This window comes from Chiloscyllium plagiosum, unplaced genomic scaffold (assembly GCF_037043375.1).
Source record: "Chiloscyllium plagiosum isolate Xiang-an unplaced genomic scaffold, Cpla_swu_hap1 HiC_scaffold_38, whole genome shotgun sequence".
In the NCBI taxonomy this organism is placed as follows: domain Eukaryota; kingdom Metazoa; phylum Chordata; class Chondrichthyes; order Orectolobiformes; family Hemiscylliidae; genus Chiloscyllium; species Chiloscyllium plagiosum.
The window spans coordinates 29,564,797-29,589,033 of NW_028270176.1; the positions used below are offsets into that span (position 1 = coordinate 29,564,797).

Consider the following 24,237-nt stretch of genomic DNA (forward strand, 5'->3'; position numbering starts at 1 on the left):
GGATATCAATTGGGTTTATGGACAACTCGGTCCGGTTGAGGGAATCAGGCCATCGGGGGGATTCACTAAAATGGGGAGGAACACTAACACAATCTGCTGGGTGAAAAGCTCAGGCATGGGCGTGTTAGATAATCCCCCTGGTGTCACCGCTCTTGGGGAAATTTTTACCTGTTCCACCTCACTGCCTGAGGACTCTCTCCTCCTTTTGGACAAGTGTCTCCCTGAATAGGTTCACGTGTCCTCATACTTGGAAACTAATTTAGATGGAGACCTTTATTCCAGTTCTGGAGGGGGGAAGAGAGAGGACACCCAGTTGTGGGTTCCAATCAATGGTTAGAGGGTGAGTTGGAACACTGCATCACTTGCTATTGACTAAACTGAAGACTCCCATGGTGTCAGACACAGACTCATCCATGACTTCCTGGAAAACCTCAGGTCTGAAACTGTCAAAGAGTCAGCACTGAGGGAGTGCCACACCATCGGGAGGGTCAGTGCTGAGGGAACGCCGCGGCGTCCGAGGGTCAGCGCTGAGGGAGTGCCGCGGCGCCCGACGGTCAGCGCTGAGGGGGCGCCGGGCCGTCCGAGGGTCAGCGCTGAGGGGGCGCCACCCTGTCGGAGGGTCACAACCTCAGAGGACTCATTGAACTACAACTCTTGCTTAAAACGTTCTTCATTGAAGAATGCGCCGGAGACCTTACTGAGATGGTGTTGGGTGGATATTGGACTCTGTGGTCATTATGTTTTATGTGCACATCGAGGGCGTCTGAGATGGTTTGAAGAGAGAACTCAGTATTGTCACTGGCAATGACAGCACCTTAATGCAGACTGAGGCTTCTCAGAAGCCAGGTCACCGACCCTTCAAGAAGGAAGTGAATTTCGATGAGTATTGTTTCTATTCAAACCACAAGATGTTTGTTGTAACAGATGTGACCTGTTCCCCTTTCAGGAGCTTCTGCAGTTTCTGCCTCGTCATCAAGACAGCCTGCTGACCATTCCCATTGTGGGGGTCAAGTTGCTTCCAGTCTGATATCTCGGTCGTAAGGAGCTGGGGTTCAGGGGAAAACAACAATACTTGTCAGATTCAGGAGACTGACACTGAGATGCTCTGATATGTACAACTCGCGGTGTGAATATAACATTGTGGCGAGGGCGAGGGAGAAGGCGAGGGCGAGGGAGAAGGCGAGGGCGAGGGAGAAGGCGAGGGCGAGGGAGAAGGCGAGGGCGAGGGAGAAGGCGAGGGCGAGGGAGAAGGCGAGGGCGAGGGAGAAGGCGAGGGCGAGGGAGAAGGCGAGGGCGAGGGAGAAGGCGAGGGCGAGGGAGAAGGCGAGGGCGAGGGAGAAGGCGAGGGCGAGGGAGAAGGCGAGGGCGAGGGAGAAGGCGAGGGCGAGGGAGAAGGCGAGAGCGAGGGAGAAGGCGAGAGCGAGGGAGAAGGCGAGAGCGAGGGAGAAGGCGAGAGCGAGGGAGAAGGCGAGAGCGAGGGAGAAGGCGAGAGCGAGGGAGAAGGCGAGAGCGAGGGAGAAGACGAGAGCGAGGGAGAAGACGAGAGCGAGGGAGAAGACGAGAGCGAGGGAGAAGACGAGAGCGAGGGAGAAGACGAGAGCGAGGGAGAAGACGAGAGCGAGGGAGAAGACGAGAGCGAGGGAGAAGACGAGAGCGAGGGAGAAGACGAGAGCGAGGGAGAAGACGAGAGCGAGGGAGAAGACGAGAGCGAGGGAGAAGACGAGAGCGAGGGAGAAGACGAGAGCGAGGGAGAAGACGAGAGCGAGGGAGAAGACGAGAGCGAGGGAGAAGACGAGAGCGAGGGAGAAGACGAGAGCGAGGGAGAAGACGAGAGCGAGGGAGAAGACGAGAGCGAGGGAGAAGACGAGAGCGAGGGAGAAGACGAGAGCGAGGGAGAAGACGAGAGCGAGGGAGAAGACGAGAGCGAGGGAGAAGACGAGAGCGAGGGAGAAGACGAGAGCGAGAGAGAAGACGAGAGCGAGAGAGAAGACGAGAGCGAGAGAGACGGACGGAGACTTGCCCATGTCATTTATTGACAAAGTACAACATGAAACATCATTTGCAAAAAAAAACTGTGTTTTAAGTTATCAAACATGATTTACACGCAGTGTCCATTCGCTTACAGTATCAAACACTCTGTACATCTCTTCCCGAGGTTTACAGCCTCATTACTGAGGGAGGGGGTTCCGATTGAGTTCGGAATGAGCTGAGCAAGCCATGGCAACCGTATGTTTGACTAAAGTAAACCAGTTCTGGGAGCGGGGGTGGACAAACTTCGACCTCCTGCAATCCCTCACCATCAGTGCAGACAAGATCAGAGGCCGTGGGAGTAACAAGGGGGGGGGGGGGGGGGAAAGAGCAGAGGAGGGGCACACAGCCATTACTGAGTCAAACAGACCGTCTCCCTCCACCCCCCACCGGGGTTCATGGGCGTTAAGACTAAGTGGCAGGGGGCTGAGGATTGGCAGTGCCTGGGGCACCTTTGGGTGGCCAGAGTTGTCCAACTCGAATGGCAGCCCACCCCTGGGTGGTGGTAAGGGGGGGGGGGCGATCAAATCCAACAAGAAAATCCAAACCATCTACCTCCCAACCCAAGACACATCGCGTCCGCTGGTGGGATGGTGAGGGGCTAACACTGCAATAACTCCCCACGTCAAAAGTCTGCTGGGGGAGGGGGTTGGTGACAGATTTGGAAGGAGTGGGAGGGGGGGGGAGAGAGATGAATTCTGGATCTCCTACCCCACCAGCACTATCATGTAACCATCTGGAAAGAAAAGTGAATAGCGAAGCAGCAGGAGGTATTGAGTGAGCCCTCTCTGCAAGTGAGAGTGTTAATGTAATGAAAGGAAACGTGAGGTTCGGATGTCACTTAATGCAGTGCTGTAGCCAAAACACCCCCACTTTTCCCCGAGGAGGCGCCCCACTGTGACAATGTCACCACACTGACAACGAGAGGATGAACGAGGCAGCTCACCATCACCTTCTCAAAGGGCAACTAGGGATGGGGCGATAGATGCTGGTGCTGCCAGTCTCACCCACAACAAGAAAGTCCCTCCTTCATATGAAACATTTTTAAGATTCTGCCTGAGGAAAAGCTTGTGACTTTTAAGGACGAGCGAGTTTCCGGAAAAAAAAAATCGACATCAATTTTGACAGCGGCTTCAGATCGCGGTGCCGCCACACAGACCGTCTCTATCTGACTGTCTGTCTCTCAAACTGAACTCACCCCAAGGCCACACTCACCCTCTCCAGCACTCACGCTGCAGTGAGATCACAGCCCACAGGGGGAGACGGTAAGGGGGGGGGGGAGAAGAGGATGGGCAAGCATGGGGGAGGAGAGCACGCAAGAAGGGAAACTCACATGACGACGATTTCAAAAACATCTGAGCAAAGAGGTGCCCGATGTTGATAGGAGCTGGAGGGGGTTGAACGGGAGATGTGGGTGAGGGAACAGCTAGGAGGGGAAACAGAGAGGGAGTGGGGAACGCTCACTTGGAGCAAACCATCTCCCTCGACATTGTTCTCGAGTTGAGTGAACGCCAACCAGAGCGATCGAACACAGACTACCCCACCCCTGTGGAGAGAGGGGGTGTGGGAGGGAGGTTGCGAGCTGCGCTGCTTCATCACCCATCTCCCACACCCCCTCTCTGCTCCCCCTCCCCCCATCACCCCGGCCCCCTCCCTGTCCCGGAGCAGTGTGCTGTACCATCAGTGAATGGCCCCAGGTTCGACGGTCTCTGTACATTCCAGTAAAAATGAAAAAAACCAACTGCCTTCCTCTGTTGGCTGCGGGAGACCTTTCCCCGACTGCGATTAGCCAATCGTCAGGCCGAAGCCACACTGGAACTTGTTCTTCCTGTGGTTCAGGAAGGCTCCCATCGCTAAGGTCAGGGGTAATGGCACCAGCTTCTTTTCCAACGTCGCTCCAACCACCCAGTTGCTGTCTACTGACCCTGTGGAGTGAACCGGAGAAGGCAGTCATGGTGCGTTTGCGAACCTTTGGCAGCTCACCCTGAACTCCAGCCTGTCACAGCTTCACTATGTATCAGAGACTGCGACTCAATCTACAACAACCTTTCTCTGTGTCTCTCCCCCTCCATGCAGGCTGTGCCAAAACAAATTAGATTAGATTAGTTTAGATTCCCTACAGTGCGGAAACAGGCCCTTCGGCCCAACAAGTCCAAATGGACCCTCTGAAGAGTAACCCACCCAGACCCATTTCCCTCTGACTAATGCACCTAACACTACAGCCAATTTAGCATGGCCAATCCATCCTGACCTGCACATCTTTGGACTGTGGGAGGAAACCAGAGCACCCGGGGGAAACCCACGCAGACACGGGGAGAATGTGCAAACTCCACACAGTCAGTCGCCTGAGACGGGAATTGAACCTGGGTCTCTGGTGCTGTGAGGCAGCAGTGCTAACCACTGAGCCACTGTGCCGCCCCAAATGGTATTTACAAAATACCCTGCAAGGACTGCAACAAACACTACATCAGACAGAGAACTAGCCACCAGGATACGAGGACAACAACTAACCACCAAAAGACATTAGTATCTTTATACACAGACAAAGAACACCAGCTCAACTGGGACATGTCCATCCTCGGGCTGGAAAAACAAGAGACACGCACGAGAATCCCAAGAAGCAACGCATTTCAACCGGAATTCTATCAACAAACACATTAACTTGGATCCCATTTACCAAACTCTGAGAAAAAGAACTGAAAATGATATCTACCACTGTAACAGACCAAGACACCCAAATACAACACGGGACAATAACACTAGCGCTTCACCAGAGGCTCACTGATGATGCTACCGAGCACGGTGACGAAACGTCTGAGAACGAACCTACCAGCTCAGTGAGCTAACTTACGACAGTTGGCTGTAGTCTGCATTGACACTCTCTGAACTAGTCCCACCTCACCTCCAGGTCACTGTGGAAGGAAATACCTGCATTTCTATAGCATCTCATGTGGACACTGGCTGTAAGGCCCTCAGCACATTATATATAAAAGTGAGTTTCTTTCCTCTTTAATAAAGAAGTAGTCGCTGTTGCATTGTGGGAAACAGGCAGCCAGTTTGTACACAGAAAGCTCCCACCCAATACTAACAGGAGTCTGAGCCAGATCACCCACTCCCTGGGGACGGAGGGGAAATGGAGTGCACTCCCACAAACCCACCCCCCCCATAAAAAATAAACAGCCCCCAGTTAGTTCCGCCAATCGCAACCTGCCCAATTCTTCCTCCTCCCCCACTCGCCCCCTCACAGGCCCGTGCATCTCTCCCCCCACCCCAAGGGTGAATTGTGAAAATTGGGTGGCATGGGCAAGTCAGGCTAATGTTTCCATGCTGGAGACCTCACGGACTAACTGCTTTTCCAATAGCCCCTCTCTCCTCTTGACTGGAAGTTCCTGTTGGATCCTCTCCCTTCCAGGGAACCAGTTTCGCAGCTCACAACAAAAACTCGCCGTGTCAGCGAACGATATAGATTCTGAGCCTTTGGTGGACGGAGGAAAAGGCAGTGGAAGGTATTGGTATGAGCATGGGAATAATAACTCCCGAACCCGTGAGTTAATGTGCTGGGGACACAAGTTCAAATCTCAACACTGCAGCTCATGGCTTTTCAATTCGATAGGAATCTGAAAAAAAACTGGTGACCACAAAGACTGGATTGTTGGGAGAACAGCCTTTTCCTCGCTGCTATCAGACTGCTGAAGGACCCTCTCACATATCAGAGCTGATCTCTCTCTCTCTCTGCACCCGCTCTGTAGCTGTAACACTACACTCTGCATTCTCTTCCATTACCCCGATGTACGGACTGCATACAAAACAATACTTTTCACCGTATCTCGGTACATGCTGCAATAATAAATCACATCGAAACTCATCGGGTTCACTGTGCTTTTTTGGAAATCTGCCATCTTTATCCGTCCAGACCCACAGCTATGTGACTGACTCTTTCCTTCCCCCTGGAGGAATCAGCCAGTAACACCCACATCCAATGAATTTACATGAAAGATTCTCTCCAACCTGTGTCCCTCTGGTGACGGACCCTCCTGCCCTGGGGAACTGTGTCCCCCCCCATCGACTCGTTTAAAACCCTGCAGTGATTCTGAAAGCCCCCATTCGATCTCTTCCTGAGCCTACAAGGGGAACGATCCTCGTCTCTCTCCACATGAACTAAACGGCGGACTGTTGCAGTAAATCCCGTCTCCCGTTCCTTCTTGACGTGTATATGGCTCAAAATAGGGCACAGTTAGGGTCATACAGCACGGAGACAGTCCCTTCGGTCTGACCCGTCCATGCTGACCAGATTTCCTAACCTAATCTAGTCCCATTTGCCAGCACTTGGCCCATATCATAGAATCCCTGAAGTGTGGAAACAGGTCCTTCGGCCAACCCACCAACAGTAATCCACCCAAACCCATTCCTCATTACTCTACATTCACCCCTGACTCATGCACCAAACCTACACATCCCTGGGCACTATGGGACACTTTATAGCAATCCACCCTGACCTGCACATCTCTGGACTCTGGGAGGAAGCCGGAGCACCCGGAGGAAACCCACACAGACACGGGGAGAATGTGCAAACTCCACACGGACAGTCGCCCGAGGCTGGAATCAAACCTGGGTTCCTGGCGCTGGGAGGCAGCAGTGCTAACCACTGAGCCACCGGGCCGTCTCTAAACCTTTCTTGTTCATATCTTGATGTTAAATGTTTTAATTGGATCTCCCTCTTCCTCTGGCACACTCCTACCTCATCCCCAAACCCACTTGACTGAACAAAGGGCACTGCTTTGTTGGCAATGCTTCCACCAGGGATCCTACAGCCTCAACTCTGGGCTGATGCTGGCAGCAGGGGGTGGGGGGGGGGGGGGGGGGTGCAGCAACGGGGAAGAAATCCTGAGGGAAAGCAACCGCCCACCCACAGATCGTGACACAGGGATTAAATCCACAGCGACGCCCCTGCAGTCGCAGAGCTCGGGCGGGGGCCTACATGTCCTCGTGACAGAGCACACAAGGAGTGGGTAAGTGATGGGAATACTGACCTTTAAACAGCAGGTTCGCTTTGGGCAGGTCCAGCTGATACCCAAACGTCACACTGGTGTCCTGCATTCGCAAGCTCGCTTCCAGTTCCACACCTACCTGTAACTGTCGGGTGGGACGGGGGATAAAACATACAGGTGGTCAGCTGGAGAGACACAGCCAGCCGGAGAGAGCGGGCGGGCGCGAGACACACAGCCAGCCGGAGAGCACGCGCAAGAGAGAGACAGCCAGCCAGAGGGAGCGCGTGTCTCACAGCCAGCCAGAGGGAGCGTGAGAGAGACACAGCCAGCCAGAGAGAGTGCGAGACACAGCGACACGGAAATTGGGTAGGGGGATACAGTGAATGAGAGAGCATCATCAGAGGGGCAGGATTAGAAAGGGAGAGAGAAAGGGAGGAAAATGGTGAGGGAGTAAGCGAGACAAATGCTGACAGAGCTGGGATGGGGGCTGTAGCAGATCTACCTGGTCGTTGGCTTTATGGTAGTATGTAGCATGTGCTCCCGCCTGACTGAGCGTGAGGGTTCCTATCCAATTACTGCCTGGGAGAGAGTGAGTGAGCAGAAAGATCAGAGTTCAGGTACTCTCACAGTAACATTACTGACCGCAGCAGGAATTACAAACAACTCTTCACCAACAGCAACAGGACACACAGTCTCCCCACCCTACCTGGACACACCCTCCCTGCACCCCTCACCCTATCCACACAGCCACTACAGACACACTCCCAGCTGCTGACCCACCATTCCCCAAAGGTACAGGGAGCACAGGGACTCAGACGGAGCACACGGAGCCATTACTGGGTGAGGGAGGGGGTGTGTAAGACACTACCTTTCTCTTATGCAGCACGCGTTACAGAGTTGGATTCCGCTGCCGGAGGGAGGTGACAGTGCAAATGATGAACAATTTCAGACAGATGCATGGTCAAGGGAAATGCACATGTCGGGTTGTGGATAGAGCCAGCACTGACTGGCATACTCTACGTACACCCAACACAGACGAGAAAGGCTGAATGGCCCACACACTCGCTCACTGCTCAGTAACACTGACAATTCAGAATTCTCCTTCCGGTTTTAAACACCCTTCCAACAGCCCCTCCCCACCTCTGTTCCTCCCCCTCCGGCACTGACATCCCCTATCTCTGTCACCCCCCTCCAGCCCCTCCCCATCTCTGTAACCCCCCTCCAGCCCCTCCCCATCTCTGTAACCCCCCTCCAGCCCCTCCCCATCTCTGTCACCCCCCTCCAGCCCCTCCCCATCTCTGTCACCCCCCTCCAGCCCCTCCCTATCCCAGTGACCTCCCGAATTCGCAGTGTCTGGAGCATCCCCGGATTCCCATCACCCTATCACTGGAAGGGGTTGGGGTAATAAGTGTGCTCAGCTTCAGGACCCCTTCCTGAATCCTGCCTGCTCTCCTTTGTTCAGAACTCTTCAAGCAATAGATATCTATTGACGTGCTTCACGGTAACACCAAGAATCCTGTGAAATGTCAGGTTTTGTGGGCTGTGAGAAAGCAGCTGGTTGTAGTCATGTAAAAACAGACCCTCAATAACTCAGGAACGAGTGATGGGGTTACTGCAAAATCGGTTTACTCATTACCACCCACAGTGCCCATCGGGGGGAGGATCGTGTGTTACCATTGGACATGTCCAACTGGACAGCAACTGCTCCCTCAACCTCCATGAAGCTGGTGACGAGAGGGAGTGCCACAGGCTGTGTTCCCACAACACGATCCTCTTTCCTGACCTTGAGTGGGGAGGGGGTTTGGAAACCTGGTAAATATCCTACTCACTACGTTTAACGAAGGCTGTATTCAGGAACCAGAACAATGCTCAGCCCCATTTCAACTGAAGACAGACTCAAGGGTGGAGCAGCACCACCACCTTGTGGCCCACACTGGGAATTACAGTGATAGGAGGAGGCCATTCAGCCCCATCATACAGATGTACAGCACAGAAACAGACCCTTTGGTCCAACTCGTCCATGCCGCCCAGATATCCTAACCTAATCTAGACCCATTTGCCAGCACTTAGCCCATATCCCTCCAAACCCTTCCTATTCATACATCCATCCAGATGCCTTTTAAATACTGTAATTGTACCAGCCCCCACCACTTCCTCTGGCAGCTCATTCCATACACGTACCACCCTCTGCGTGAAAACGTTGCCCCTTAGGTCTCTTTTATATCTTTCCCATCTCACCCTAAACCTATGCCCTCTAGTTCTGGACGCCCCCACCCCAGGGAAAAGACCTTGTCTATTTATCCTATCCATGCTCATGATTTTATAAACCTCTCAGCTTCCAATGCTCCAGATCATGATTGGTCTGCATCGACCACACTACAGAACAGGGACAGGCCCTTTGGCCCATCCTGTCTGTGCTGGCCATGATGCCACTCTGAACTAATCCCAACTGCCTGCATGTGGCCCATATTCCTCCTGTTCACTGATCTGTTTAAATGAAACCTATGACATTGTTACTGTATTTGCTTCTCCCACCTCCCCTTGGCAGCACCTTCCAGGCGCTTATCACCCGCTGGATAGTACACCTTCCCTCGTACATCTGCCTTAAACCTTCCCCCTTCGTTATAAATCCCTTAAGCCGACAAATGGACTGATGCTCAGCCTCAAAAATGGGTTTTGAGCAAAAGGAGCACACCGTGTGGGAGTGAAAAAAGGACAGGTTCGAATTTGAAGGGAGTGCGTGTGCACCCCCTCCTCCCCAATACCCCTAAGCAAACCGTCCCTCCCCATCTAACTCTCCCAAATCCTTCAACTGTCTTTAATTCCCCCATTAGGTCACCCCGTAACCTTCTCATCTTGAGAGACAGAGACCAACGTTAGAACTAGGAGCAGTAGACCATTCGGCCCTTCAAGCCTGCCCTGACCATTCAATAAGATCGCGGCTGATCTTTGCGTGGCCTCAGATCCACCCATCCGCCCTCTCACTGTATCCCTTAATCACTTTACTGTTCAATAAAATCTACCTTAGCTTTAAAAACGTTTATTGAAGTAGTGTCAACTACTCCCCTGGGCAAGGAATTCCACAGATTCACAATCCTCTGGGTGAAGCGCAGAATGTGTGGCGTTTCCTCAGAATCTAAACCCTCTATGTGCCAGGTATCATTCGTGGGAATAACATTACACTCCCGCCCCCAACAGCACAGCAGAGTTTTTGATAGTTTAAAAATCTCTCAGGTGGTCCACTTCATGCTGGTGTGAGACAGACAGAATCACAGGGAGGAGCAAATTACTGCAAACACGGAAATAGGGTGGCTCAGTGGTTAGCACTGCTGCCTCACAGGGTCCCAGGTTCGATTCCAGCCTCAGGCGACTGTCTGTGTGGAGTTTGGACATTCTCCCTGTGTCTGTGTGGGTTTCCTCCGGGTGCTCCGGTTCCCTCCCACAGTCCAAAGGGTGGATTGGCCATGGGAAAGTGCCCATAGTGTTAGGTGCATGAGTCAGAAGGAAATGGGTCTGGGTGGGTTACTCTTCAGAGGGTCGGTATGGACTTGTTGGGCCGAAGGCCTATTTCCATACTTTAGGGAATCTAAGGGGCGGCAGGTTAGGTGAATTGGCCATGCTAAATTGTCCCATAGTGTTAGGTGCATTAATCAAGGGTAAATACAGGGTAGGCAAATGAGTCTGGGTGGGTTGCTCTTCGGAGGGTCGGTGTGGACTGGTTGGGCCAAAGGGCCTGTTTCCATACTGTAGGGAATCTAATTTGAAGAGGATGGGAAAACAACAAATACTGGAGATCACAACGGGTCAGACAGCATCCATAGGGAGAGAGAGAGCGAGCCAATGGTTCAAGTCGAGATGACTCGGCTAGATGGCTCTGATAAACAGTCACCTTGATTCGAACCTTAGCTTGCATTCTCTCCATGGACATTGCCTGACCCGCTGTGATCTCCAACACGAGCAGGCTGAATCGCTCCAATGGCGACAGCCTGGTGCCAATAACACCATGGTCATGGGTTCAGTTCCCACCCTGGCCAATGTCTCAGGTAGCCCTCAGCTCTTCAGTGCTGTGTCAGTGAGTATTAGCTCTGAGCCCAGGAGGCCCAGGTCTGAGCCACACCTGCTACAGAGGTGTGTAGGAACATTGCCGAAACTTTCTAATCAACCAGAAAGTAGCTACAGATCACAACCAGAGATGTTTCAAGGCATGAGACGGCCATTCAGCCCCACCACACCAGCATCGCGAGTGGTCTCTCAGTTCCCTTCTGCTTGTACGCCTCACTCCCCGATAATGGACACCCAGGTCACGGAGTGTTCCAGTTGCAACCACAGAGACGTCACCACCTGCCCGAGCTCAGAAACGCAGAGCTGACAGTTCTCCAGATCCTGTGGGCATACTTGGTGAGGTCATATGTGGTGCTCAGAACACGCCCAAGACGGATATTCCACATGACCAAGCTGCCCTGCCATACCTTGAGCTGAGATCTAGCCTATTTACTCAACTGTGGAAATGAGAAAATAGGAAGAATTATTTACCCTTAACCCTGCAGCGACCAATCAGGCGTCGAAGCACAAGATTAATTAGATATTCCAGCAGGGAGAGAAATTTTAAAAATAAATCCACGGGGCTCCTCCATCTCCCAGCAGCCACTTCAAGCCCCATCCTGTCACCGTCCCACACACGGCCCAGACAATAGCGGCTGGCTGACTCACCTGTATACCTGCCAGCGACAGACATGACTGCACCTTCCTCGCCTGGTCGCCGGTGATAGACAAGTTCCCCGCCCAGAGCCAGACTCGGCGTGATACTCTGTAGATAGTGAGCCACGACGATTCCTGCAAATCGAAATGGGATAAGGTCATATTCCAGGCAATTCCCAACCAAACCACAAGCACACTCTGACATAGTTAGATGGCTGACACCAATAATACCAGGGGCCTGTATAACACTGGGGTACAGTACAGGAGGGGACAGGTCTGTCACTGTATAACACTGGGATACAGGACTGGTGGGGACAGGTTTGTCACTGTATAACTCTGGGGTACAGTACTGGTGGGGACGGGTCTGTCACTGTATAACACTGGGGTACAGTACTGATGGGGACAGGTCTGTCACTGTAACACTGGGGTACAGTACTGGTGGGGACAGGCCTGTCACTGTATAACACTGGGGTACAGTACTGGTGGGGACGGGTCTGTCACTGTATAACACTGGGGTACAGTACTGGTGGGGACGGGTCTGTCACTGTATAACACTGGGGTACAGTACTGGTGGGGACTGGTCTGTCACTGTATAACACTGGGGTACAGTACTGGTGGGGACCAGTCTGTCAGCGTATAACACTAGGGTACAGTACAGGTGATGACAGGTCTGTCGCTGTCTAACACTGGGGTACAGTACTGGTGGGGACCAGTCTGTCAGCGTATAACACTAGGGTACAGTACTGGTGTGGATCGGTCTTTCACTGGAGGTGATAGTCTGGATCTCCCCTCCCCCACCCAAAAAGCTGCTGGGCCTGTAAAAATCAAGCTTGTTCGTTTGCCATTCAGTGAAGTTGGTGAAGGGTTGTGCAGCTAAACTGCAGAGCTGGGGCTCAGATTCACAACAGCGAACGGAACAAGGTCAAGGGGCTGATTCCTGGTTCCCCTTTTTGAGTCCATGGCTGGCTGGTGTTGCTCCCGGAATGGGAATGTCTCCATACCTGATCCGATGAGAATGTCGGGGTTTCCCAGCGTCAGTGTTGCTGTGTAATCATTTCCTCGATACTCTGAGTCCACCTGCCAGTTCACAAACTTGGACTGTTGTGTCTGTGTGAGAAGGACAAGGGACAGCATGATGTTAGTCAGAGAACAAAGCCTCCTCTACACTTTAAAACAAGGTAAAGCTGCCTCTACACTGGCTCCAATCAAATACTCCCAGGACAGGTACAGCACAGGGGTAGATATTGAATGAAATCTCAGCCCTGCTCGACACTCTGCATAAATAACTCCAGTGGCTCAGTGGTTAGCACTGCTGCCTCACAGTGTCAGGGACACGGGTTCAATTCTAGCCTCGGGTAACTTTCTGAGTGGAGTTTGCACATTCTCCCCGTGTCTGCGTGGGTTTCCTCCGGCTGCTCCTGTTTCCTCCCACAGTCCAAAAATATGCAGGTCAGGTGAATTGGCCATGCTAAATTGTCCCATAGTGTCCAGGGATGTGCAGGTTAGGGTGGATTGGCCATGGGAAATTGTCCCATAGTGTCCAAGGATGTGCAGGTTAGGGTGGATTGGCCATGCTAAATTGTCCCATAGTGCCCAGGGATGTGCAGGTTAGGGTGGATTGGCCATGCTAAATTGTCCCATAGTGCCCAGGGATGTGCAGGTTAGGGGGGATTGGCCATGCTAAATTGTCCCATAGTGCCCAGGGATGTGCAGGTTAGGGTGGATTGGCCATGGGAAATTGTCCCATAATGCCCAGGGATGTGCAGGTTAGGGTGGATTGGCCATGCTAAATTGTCCCATAGTGCCCAGGGATGTACAGGTTAGGGTGGATTGGCCATGGGAAATTGTCCCATAGTGTCCAGGGACGTGCAGGTTAGGTGTGTTAGTCAGGGGTAAATATAGTATAGTAAGGGAATGGGTCTGGTTGGGTTACTCTTCGGAGGGTCAGTGTGGACCCCTGAAGGGGCTGCTCCCACACTGTAGGGATTTTATGGCTGGTTGCTACTGACAGTCACAATGATGAGTTCAGACTATCTCAGTGACACTCTGGAAATGTCCCCACTGATCAAGTCTAACTCCCAAATCAACCCAGTGTCACATCGATCAGAGGTGCTGAGGTGTGGTCTCAGCATGCTCACCTGTAATACCATTTTTGACCGCACTCTGTCTGTTAGTAGGTGAATGAGTTGTGCATTCAGGCTGCCTGTGTTATCCATATCGCCGACAACAACTGGAAAGGCCTGCAACAATATACAGAGTACAGCTCGTTTCAATACACTGCCACAAAGTCCTCCAGTCTGTCACTCCCTCCCGGGGCATCAGTTATTCCACAAAAAACCACTCCGACCCCCTCAATTACATTCCCGCCTGTAACTGCTTCCCAGGTATGTATATTCTGTATATAATACATCCTGAACCCCTTGATTAGATTCCAGTCTGTAACTCCCTCCCAGGTATCTGTTATTCTGTACGTAAACCACCCCAGCGATTAAATTCCAGTCTGTAAGTCACCCCTGGGTACCTGTTATTCTGTACACAACTCACCCTGAACCTCTCAATTAGATTCCAGTCTGTAACTCTCTCCCAGTATGTATTATCTATATATAACCCAACGTGAACCCCTTGATTAGATTCCTGTCTGTAACCCCATCCCAGGTATCTGTTATTCTATATATAAACCATCCTGAATCCCTCGATTAGATTCCAGTCTGTAACTCACTCTCAGGTATCTGTTATTCTGTATATAAACCACCCTGAACCCTTTGAATAGATTTCAGTCTGTCACTCACTCCCTGCTACCTATTATTCTATATATAACCCATCCTGAACCCCTCCATTAGATTCCAATCTGTAACTCCCTCCAGAGTATCTGTTATTCTGTATATAACCCACCCCGAATCTCTCGATTAGATTCCCATCTGTAACTCCCTCCCACATATCTGGTATTATAGACAGCAGCCAGCCGAGTTGAGTGATTGGGCTCAGATACGAAACCCAGTGTGTGACGACCTGCTGTTCTCCGTTCAGGGAGAGTGGCTCTTACCTCAGTGGGACTGAGCTGCTTCGTGCCAACGTAGGTTGCCCCAAAGTGGTAGCTGGATTCTCCTAACGTGCTGAGTGACACGGTGTGATTCACCTGTGGTAGCAGAGACAGCGATGTTCACACTTTAACTAAAGCCAAGAACGTTAACTGCAGGCAACACCAGGCAATATTAATCACCCTCTTTAACAGCCACACGGTCTTTATGTGGAGAGGTGGCTGTGTTACAATTTTCACGCACACACATGACCCCCACAGCTCTTCCAACCCCACCCATCCTCAGGTTTCAGAAGCAAACACTAAGCACAGTGCCAAGGGAGCGCCGCACCGCCAGAGGGTCAGGGCCGAGGGAGCGCCGCACCGCCAGAGGGTCAGGGCCGAGGGAGCGCCGCACCGCCAGAGGGTCAGGGCCGAGGGAGCGCCGCACCGCCAGAGGGTCAGGGCCGAGGGAGCGCCGCATCGTCAGGGGGTCAGGGCCGAGGGAGCGCCGCACCGCCAGAGGGTCAGGGCCGAGGGAGCGCCGCACCGCCAGAGGGTCAGGGCCGAGGGAGCGCCGCATCGTCAGGGGGTCAGGGCCGAGGGAGCGCCGCACCACCAGAGGGTCAGGGCCGAGGGAGCGCCGCACCACCAGCCCGTTTGGGGTAAATAACGAAGTCCAGGTCCTGCGTTCCCTCTCCGATGATTATTAACAGATCTACTGCCACAACTTTGAAGGCAGGCATGGGATGTCACCCTGCGTCTTGGCCAATTTTGATTACTCAACAAATACCAATCGGAGCAGAGCTGGTTACCCCACTGGTGCAGATGGAGACTTGGTGAATAAATCAGCTACTGTGATTTGTACAGTACAGACAACACACCGTGTGGTAGTCACAGGTCATCTGATCCTGAAACATTCTTGTATCACTCACTAGCCTGAAGCGGTTATTTATGGAATGAGGTTGAGGGGAATTTTGATATTTTTTATTTTATTTTCTCTATACCTTCTAAATCCAACATTTGAACAAAAAGACATCTTCCTGAAACACGCAAAAGCCTGAGCGGACTGGTCAGTCTCGGGTGTAAAAGGATGTTACCTCGCGTGATGGAGAACAGATCGAGATGGGACATGGTTCACAAATGAAGGCACTCCCATTTGAGACAGAGATAAAGAGAACTGTTCACTCTCAGTTTGGTTATCTATGATTCACTCATGGGTTGATGAGAATTCAGGTGTGTGGGTAGGGTGGACAGAGGCAAGGAGCGAGACAGAGAGAAAGAGACACAGAGGAGAATGCTTATTGACATAGCAGATACTGATCTGGAACATTCTGCCTGAAAGGGCATTGGGAGCAGATTCAACAGGGGGAAGGAGGGAAACAGATGAAGGGAAGATTTACAGTGCTACAGGGACTAACGAAACAGGTATTTCGAGGAGCCACAATGTACCAACTGGTTTTGTCCTGCCCTTTATGACTCTGCAAGTATTATCTAGTTTTACTGCACCTTCTCAGAAAGCTGCTCTGCAAATTCAGTCAATGCCAGACTGTGCAGACTAAAGACAGGGATGTACTTGACTGACCTGGAAGTGATTGCTGAGACCTTTGTTTACAATGAGTTTCACTCCTTCCATCTGAATAGGGAAAAGTTCTGGGGAGAGAGAGAAAGACAAAAATGAAAACAAAGCTTATCATTAAGAAGGACGATTGTTAATAGAATGCTTCCGCGAATACCTTTCCACTCATGCAGAAATGTTCACAAAAAGCGATTAACTAACATTTAACTGAGAAACACGAGTTGGGAACAGGTAGCTGAAACTTGTAATGGAGGACAGGGAAGGTGGTGAGGAGTTTAAAGGAGCTAATCTCAGAGCGCAAGGCCCAGGCAGTTGTAGGTACAGATGCCAGTGATGGGAATCAAGGGATGAGAGATCAGCTAGAATTGGAGCAGGGAAGATATCTCGGATACTCGCAACTGTCAGAAGAGGATGTTACCCAGATGTGGAGCATTGCAGGGGCTGGAGAATGATTGTACAGCCCGGAGAAACTCTCAATTATTTTTTGTAAATTCATTCATGGGACCTGGGCATTACTGGCCAGGCCAAAATTTATTCCCTGGCCCTAATTGGCCAGAGGCCAGTTTCCTTTCCTGAAGGACATTTAGTGAGCCAGATGGGTTTTTCTGACAATCAAGAACAGATTCATGGTCATCTATTCTTCAAATCCAGCTTATTATTGAAGTCAAATCCCATTATCCTGCAAGGGCAGGATTCAAAACACAGTCCCTAGAAAATAATGTGGGTCTCTGGATTAACAGTGCAGTGATTAAAACACTGGACCATTGCCTCTACCAGTACCGTACCCAGGTGTTATCCAGTTCCATACCTGTCCCCACCAGCATAACCTCCCCACCAACTCCTGGTCGTTCAATCTCAACTCCGGCAACTGCCCCTCTCCCACCCACACTCCAGTCCGCAGATTCCCCCACAGCCTCCTCCCTGGGTTGGTGAATTTCCACCCACCATATCCTCGTATCGTGTTCCATCAATTTCCCCACACGCCTACCCCAACCTTCTGTCTGTTACTCCCCATATCCCCTCCAACAAGTCCATCAGACACCCCCAAAACCAGATATATTCTCCCACATTCTCCACACCACACCCCCACCCACCCCTGCGCCCACCCAGACGCCCCACCTCCCCTTCACTCCAGCCCAGACACCTTGGCTCCACCCTACCTCTGCCCATAACCCCTCCTCCCCCCACTCGCCAACCCAGACGCCCCACCTCCCCATTAACCCACCTTCCCATCAGGCATTCTGTTCCCCACACAGCTCCCTCCAATGACCACTCCGACTTGCACCATGACCCCACTCTACCACAACCGTCCACCCTCCCCCATTGACCCCACTCTACCACAACCGCCCACCCTCCCCCATTGCCCCCCTCTACCACAACCGTCCACCCTCCCCCATTGCCCCCCTCTACCACAACCGTCCACCCTCCCCCATTGCCCCCCTCTACCACAACCGTCCACCCTCCCCCATTGCCCCCCTCTACCACAACCGTCCACCCTCCCCCATTACCCGCCTCTACCACAAGTCCACCCTCCCCAACTACCCCCCTCTCCCACAACCAGCCACCCTTCCCAATTACCCCCCTCCCCATTACCGTCCACCCTCCCCAATTACCCCTCTCTACCGTAACCGTCCACCCTCACCAATTACCACCCTCTACCGTAACCGGTCACTCTCCCCAATTACCCCCCTCTACCGCAACCGTCCACCCTCCCCAATTAGCCCCTCAACCACAACCGTCCACCCTCCCCAATTAGCCCCTCCCCATTACCGTCCACCCACCCCAATTACCGTCCACCCTCCCCCATTGTCCCCCTCTACCACAACCGTCCACCCTCCCCCATTACCCGCCTCTACCACAAACGTCCACCCTCTCCCAAAACCGGTCACCCCTCCCAATTACCCCCCTCTACCGTAACCGACCACCCTCACCAATTACCACCCCCCACTGTAACCGGCCACTCTCCCCAATTACCCCATCTACCGCAACCGCCCACCCTCCCCAATTACCCCATCTACCGCAACCGCCCACCCTCCCCAATTACCCCATCTACCGCAACCGCCCACCCTCCCCAATTACCCCATCTACCGCAACCGCCCACCCTCCCCAATTACCCCATCTACCGCAACCGCCCACCCTCCCCAATTACCCCATCTACCGCAACCGCCCACCCTCCCCAATTACCCCATCTACCGCAACCGCCCACCCTCCCCAATTACCCCATCTACCGCAACCGCCCACCCTCCCCAATTACCCCATCTACCGCAACCGCCCACCCTCCCCAATTACCCCATCTACCGCAACCGCCCACCCTCCCCAATTACCCCATCTACCGCAACCGTCCACCCTCCCCATTTACCCCTCTACCGCAACCACCCACCCTCCCCATTTACCCCATCCCCATTATCGTCCACCCTTGCCAATTACCCTCTCCCCATTACCGTCCACCCTCCCCAATTACCCCCTTCTACCACTACCGTCCACCCTGCCCAATTACCCCCTTCTACCACAACCGTCCACCTCCCCAATCACCCCCCCTCTACCACAACCGTTCACCCTCCCCAATCACCCCTCTCTACCACCACCAGCCACCCTCCCAAATTACCCCTCTCTACCACAACCGTCCACCCTCCCCAATTAACCCCCTACCACCATCCACCCTCCCCAATTACCCCCCTCTACCGCACCCATCCACCCTCCCCAATTACCCCCCTCTACCGCACCCATCCACCCTCCCCAATTACCCCCCTCTACCGCACCCATCCACCCTCCCCAATTACCCCCCTCTACCGCACCCATCCACCCTCCCCAATTACCTCCCTCTACCGCACCCATCCACCCTCCCCAATTACCCCCCTCTACCACCAACACCGTCCACCCTCCCCAATTACCCCCCTCTACCGCACCCGTCCACCCTCCCCAATTACCCCCTCTGCCGCACCCGTCCACCCTCCCCAATTACCCCCCTCACAACTCACTCGCCCCATTAACCCCTTTATCCCCTAAACACCACCTCCTCCCAACACCATTCATCACCCAAATACCCCGCTCCCTCCCCCCGATTACCCCCTCTCTCCAGACCCTCCCCGATTACCCCCTCTCTCCAGACCCTCCCCGATTACCCCCTCTCTCCAGACCCTCCCCGATTACCCCCTCTCTCCAGACCCTCCCCGATTACCCCCTCTCTCCAGACCCTCCCCGATTACCCCCTCTCTCCAGACCCTCCCCGATTACCCCCTCTCTCCAGACCCTCCCCGATTACCCCCTCTCTCCAGACCCTCCCCGATTACCCCCTCTCTCCAGACCCTCCCCCATTACCCCCTCTCTCCAGACCCTCCCCGATTACCCCCTCTCTCCAGACCCTCCCCGATTACCCCCTCTCTCCAGACCCTCCCCGATTACCCCCTCTCTCCAGACCCTCCCCCGTTGCCCCCTCTCTCCAGACCCTCCCCCGTTGCCCCCTCTCTCCAGACCCTCCCCGATTACCCCCTCTCTCCAGACCCTCCCCCGTTACCCCCTCTCTCCAGACCCTCCCCCGTTGCCCCCTCTCTCCAGACCCTCCCCCGTTGCCCCCTCTCTCCAGACCCTCCCCGATTACCCCCTCTCTCCAGACCCTCCCCCGTTACCCCCTCTCTCCAGACCCTCCCCCGTTACCCCCTCTCTCCAGACCCTCCCCCGTTACCCCCTCTCTCCAGACCCTCCCCGATTACCCCCTCTCTCCAGACCCTCCCCCGTTACCCCCTCTCTCCAGACCCTCCCCCGTTACCCCCTCTCTCCAGACCCTCCCCCGTTGCCCCCTCTCTCCAGACCCTCCCCGATTACCCCCTCTCTCCAGACCCTCCCCCGTTACCCCCTCTCTCCAGACCCTCCCCCGTTACCCCCTCTCTCCAGACCCTCCCCCGTTACCCCCTCTCTCCAGACCCTCCCCCGTTACCCCCTCTCTCCAGACCCTCCCCCGTTACCCCCTCTCTCCAGACCCTCCCCCATTACCCCCTCTCTCCAGACCCTCCCCCATTACCCCCTCTCTCCAGACCCTCCCCCATTACCCCCTCTCTCCAGACCCTCCCCCATTACCCCCCCTCTCCAGACCCTCCCCCATTACCCCCTCTCTCCAGACCCTCCCCCGTTACCCCCTCTCTCCAGACCCTCCCCCATTGCCCCCTGACCTTTGCACTTGCGGTGACATTCCTCGAAGGTGCCCGGGTTGGGCAGTTTGCCCTCGGCCTGGGCTCCAGGCCCGGCCGCCCCTCGCTGCTGCTGCTCGGGTCCGGGCGGTACCGGCGGCACGGTGAAGCCCGGGGGCACGGTGAAGCCGCCGGGCCTGACGCTGGGCCCGGGCGCGGGTGCGGTGACGGGGGCGGCGGTGGGCCCCGGGGAAGCGGCCGCCAGCACGTTCCCCATGGTCCGTGTGTGTTGGGGGGGGGGGGGGGGGAGAAGGGGATCTACCAATGCAGACAGGTGGGGGGGGGGTGGGGCGGTCCGACTCCTCACCCCCGGCCTCTACAACGTGTTCCCGACCTCCCGGGACACGGAAACCCCCCTCTTTTTTTTTCGCCCTCCCCCCTCTCCAGAGCCGGCGCCGCCGTGCTGCAACCTAACTCGCTGCCCGCTGCCCGCCTCCGCCTCCCATTGGCTCCGCCTCCGCCTCCCATTGGCTCCGCTCGCCCCGTCGACGTCACGCCGCCGCCCCGCCATTGGCGCGGGCAGCCTGTCCGTCGAAGGCCGCTCAGCAGGGTTGGGTGGCAGCGCGCACGCATGCGCCCCTCTCCCCGATGCGGATGCGGTCCCACCCACCTCCCCCCCCTGCACCCGATTGGACGGGCGGCCCGCCGCGGATTGGTCTGCGCGGCCGCCTGTCATGCTAATAGGGCGGCAGGGTGGAGCGGATTGGTCGGGCGCTGTCGCCTCCCTTCCCCGGCAGCCCCCGGGGCACCCCGGAAGTGCGGGGAAGCTGTCTCCCACGTGCTCCTGAAGGTCAGGAGGCGGACGTGTGAATGAATGGGGAGAAGTCAAGGTGGAGCCCGCCCTTGTTAAACACACTGATGTGTGGGTGGGGAAGGGGGGGCAAAAGGACTGCTTCCTGACCCCCCTCATCCCCCACCCCCCCAGCCTGTTCAGCTCAGATCTGTCACAGCAATTGGAGGTCTGTTGGTCCCTCTCTGGAATTCCCTTTCTCCAAATGCTTTGCACTGTCAGAAATTGTGCTGAGTGTTGCGCACTGGAACGACCCTGCTGCACCACCGCAGGATGAACAAGGGGCAGCACTGAGGGGGGATTCAGCAATGGGGGAGGGGCAATGTGGAGAGAGACCACTGCTGAGGGAGGTTCACTCATAAAGGAGTGGGCACTGTCGGAGGGTCAGTGCTGAGGGAGTGGGCACTGTCGGAGGGTCAGTGCTGAGGGAGTGGGCACTGTCGGAGGGTCAGTGTTGAGGGAGTGGGCACTGTCGGAGGGTGAGCACTGAGGGTACGCTGCACTGTCAGAGGGTGTGCGCTCAGGGAACGCCGCACTGTCGAAGGGTGAGCACTGAGGGTACGCCGCACTGTCGGAGGGTCAGCGCTGAGAGAACACCGCACTGTCGGAGGGTCAGCGCTGAGAGAATGTCACACTGTCGGACGGTCAGTGCTGAGGGAGCGCCGCACTGTCAGAGGGTCAGAACTGGTGCTCACCTGCCATTTCGGAGCTGGGAGTAGAGCCTCATTTGGGCAGTCTTGTGTTGGTCATGCAGATGATGTGCCCAGTTCGTCATAGCCGATCAAGGGTGGTCAGTGTTTCGATGTTGGCCTGTTTGAGGACATTGGTGTTAGTACATCTTTCTTCCCAATTCACAGGATCTTACATGGGCAGCATTGGTGGTACTGTTTCGTGTCTGGAAGTGTCTGCTGTAGACCGTCCACATCCCATTTAGAAGGGCGCTGTAAAGCATGATCTTGGTGTCAGATCTGATGTTGTCCTCAAACACCTTTTTCCTCAGGCAGGCCAAAGGCTGCTCCAGCGCAATGGAAGCGGTGCTGGAGTGCTGTGCTGTCCATGGGTCTGCACTACTGCCTTGAATGCATCAAGTGGTAGAAAAAGGGTTTCACCGGAATTGTCAACTTCTCTACCTCCTGATGCTTCTTGGCTTGCTGTGTTCTCCCAGCCTCCTGCCTGTCCCTCCTGGTGCTGCCTGCCTTGCTGTGTTCTCCCAGCCTCCTGCCTGTCCCTCCTGATGCTGCCCGGCTTGCTGTGTTCTCCCAGCCTCCTGCCTGTCCCTCCTGATGCTGCCCGGCTTGCTGTGTTCTCCCAGCCTCCTGCCTGTCCCTCCTGATGCTGCCTGGCTTGCTGTGTTTTTCCAGCCTCCTGCCTGTCTAAACTGATGCTGCCTGGCTTGCTGTGTTCTCCCAGCCTCCTGCCTGTCCCTCCTGATGCTGCCTGGCTTGCTGTGTTTTTCCAGCCTCCTGCCTGTCTAAACTGATGCTGCCCGGCTTGCTGTGTTCTCCCAGCCTCCTGCCTGTCCCTCCTGATGCTGCCCGGCTTGCTGTGTTCTCCCAGCCTCCTGCCTGTCCCTCCTGATGCTGCCTGGCTTGCTGTGTTTTTCCAGCCTCCTGCCTGTCTAAACTGATGCTGCCTGGCTTGCTGTGTTCTCCCAGCCTCATGCCTGTCCCTCCTGATGCTGCCTGCCTTGCTGTTTCCCCCAGCCTCCTGCCTGTCCCTCCTGATGCTGCCTGGCTTGCTAAGTTTTTCCAGCCTCCTGCCTGTCTACCAAGTGGTACTGGAGCAAGCTGGCTGATGTTTCTCCTCCAGAGGAATTAGTGACACACAGACTCATGCAGATGGAAACACACCCTTCAGCCCAACCAGTGCGTGCCGACCAGAATCCCAAATTAAACAAGTCCTACCTGTCTGCGCTTGGCCTATATCCACCCAATATTTCCTATTCATCTGCTTACATATGTTTTTAAACATTCTAACTATACCTGTATCCACCACTTCCTTTAGAAGTTCATACACAAACCACTTGCTGTAAAAAAAAATTGGTTCCCATGTCTTTTAAAAATATTTCTACTGTCACCTTAAAATAGGTTCCATAGCCATGAAACGCCCCACCTTACAGAAAAGACATCTGCCATTCACCTTACCTATACCCCTCATGATTTTATAAAACTCTATAAGGTCACCTCAATCTCCTATGTTCCAGCCTATCCATATAAATCAAGCCCTCCAATCCCAGCAAATCGCATCCGAACCTTATTCAGTTTAGATTACATTCCTTACAGTGTGGAAACAGGCCCTTCGGCCCAACAAGTCCACACCAACCCTCCAAAGAGTGACCCATTTCCCTCTGAGTAGTGTACCTAACACTGGGCAATTTAGCATGGCCAATTTACCTGACCTGCACATCTTTGGACTGTGGGAGGAAACCCACGCAGACATGGGGAGAATGTACAAACTCCACACAGTCTCCCAAGGCAAGAATCGAACCTGGGACCCTGGTGCTGTGAGGCAGTAGTGCTAACCACTGAGCCACCGTACCGCCCTTTAGATAACAGGGCGACCAGAACTGGACACAGTTTTCCAGAAGGGGCCTCACCAATATCCTGTACAACCTCAACATAACGTGCCCAATTCCTACATTCAAAGGCCTGAACAATGAAGATAGGCATGCTAAATGCCTTCTTAACCACTCCATCTCTGTGTGATGCAAACTTCAATGAATTATGTACCTGGACACCTAGGTCTCTCTGTTCTATAACACTACCCAAGGAGAAAGTCCATTCCTGATGAAGGCTGCTGCCTGATCTGCTGTGCTTTTCCAGCCCCACACACTCAACACTATCCAAGGCCCTAATCTTAAACTGCATAAGTCATGCCCCTGTTTGTTTTTATTAAAACGCAATGCCACATATTTATCCAAGTTAAACTTCACCTGCCGCTCCACAGCCCATTAA

At 54.1% G+C, this 24,237-nt stretch overlaps 1 protein-coding gene across 1 annotated transcript; it reads right to left on the bottom strand.

The window, feature by feature from the left end:
- Positions 1-2,011: 2,011 nt before the first annotated feature.
- LOC122544253 (mitochondrial import receptor subunit TOM40 homolog) lies at positions 2,012-20,741 on the bottom strand. Its single transcript, XM_087981103.1, has 9 exons — positions 20,476-20,741; positions 16,316-16,383; positions 14,758-14,850; positions 13,853-13,954; positions 12,716-12,821; positions 11,727-11,849; positions 7,519-7,595; positions 7,059-7,161; positions 2,012-3,953 (listed from the first exon to the last, which is right to left on the bottom strand). Exons 1-9 carry the CDS (start codon positions 20,708-20,710, stop codon positions 3,814-3,816), a joined length of 1,047 nt encoding a protein of 348 aa, XP_087837229.1. The 5' UTR covers positions 20,711-20,741; the 3' UTR covers positions 2,012-3,813.
- Between the last annotated feature and the right edge of the window lie 3,496 nt (positions 20,742-24,237).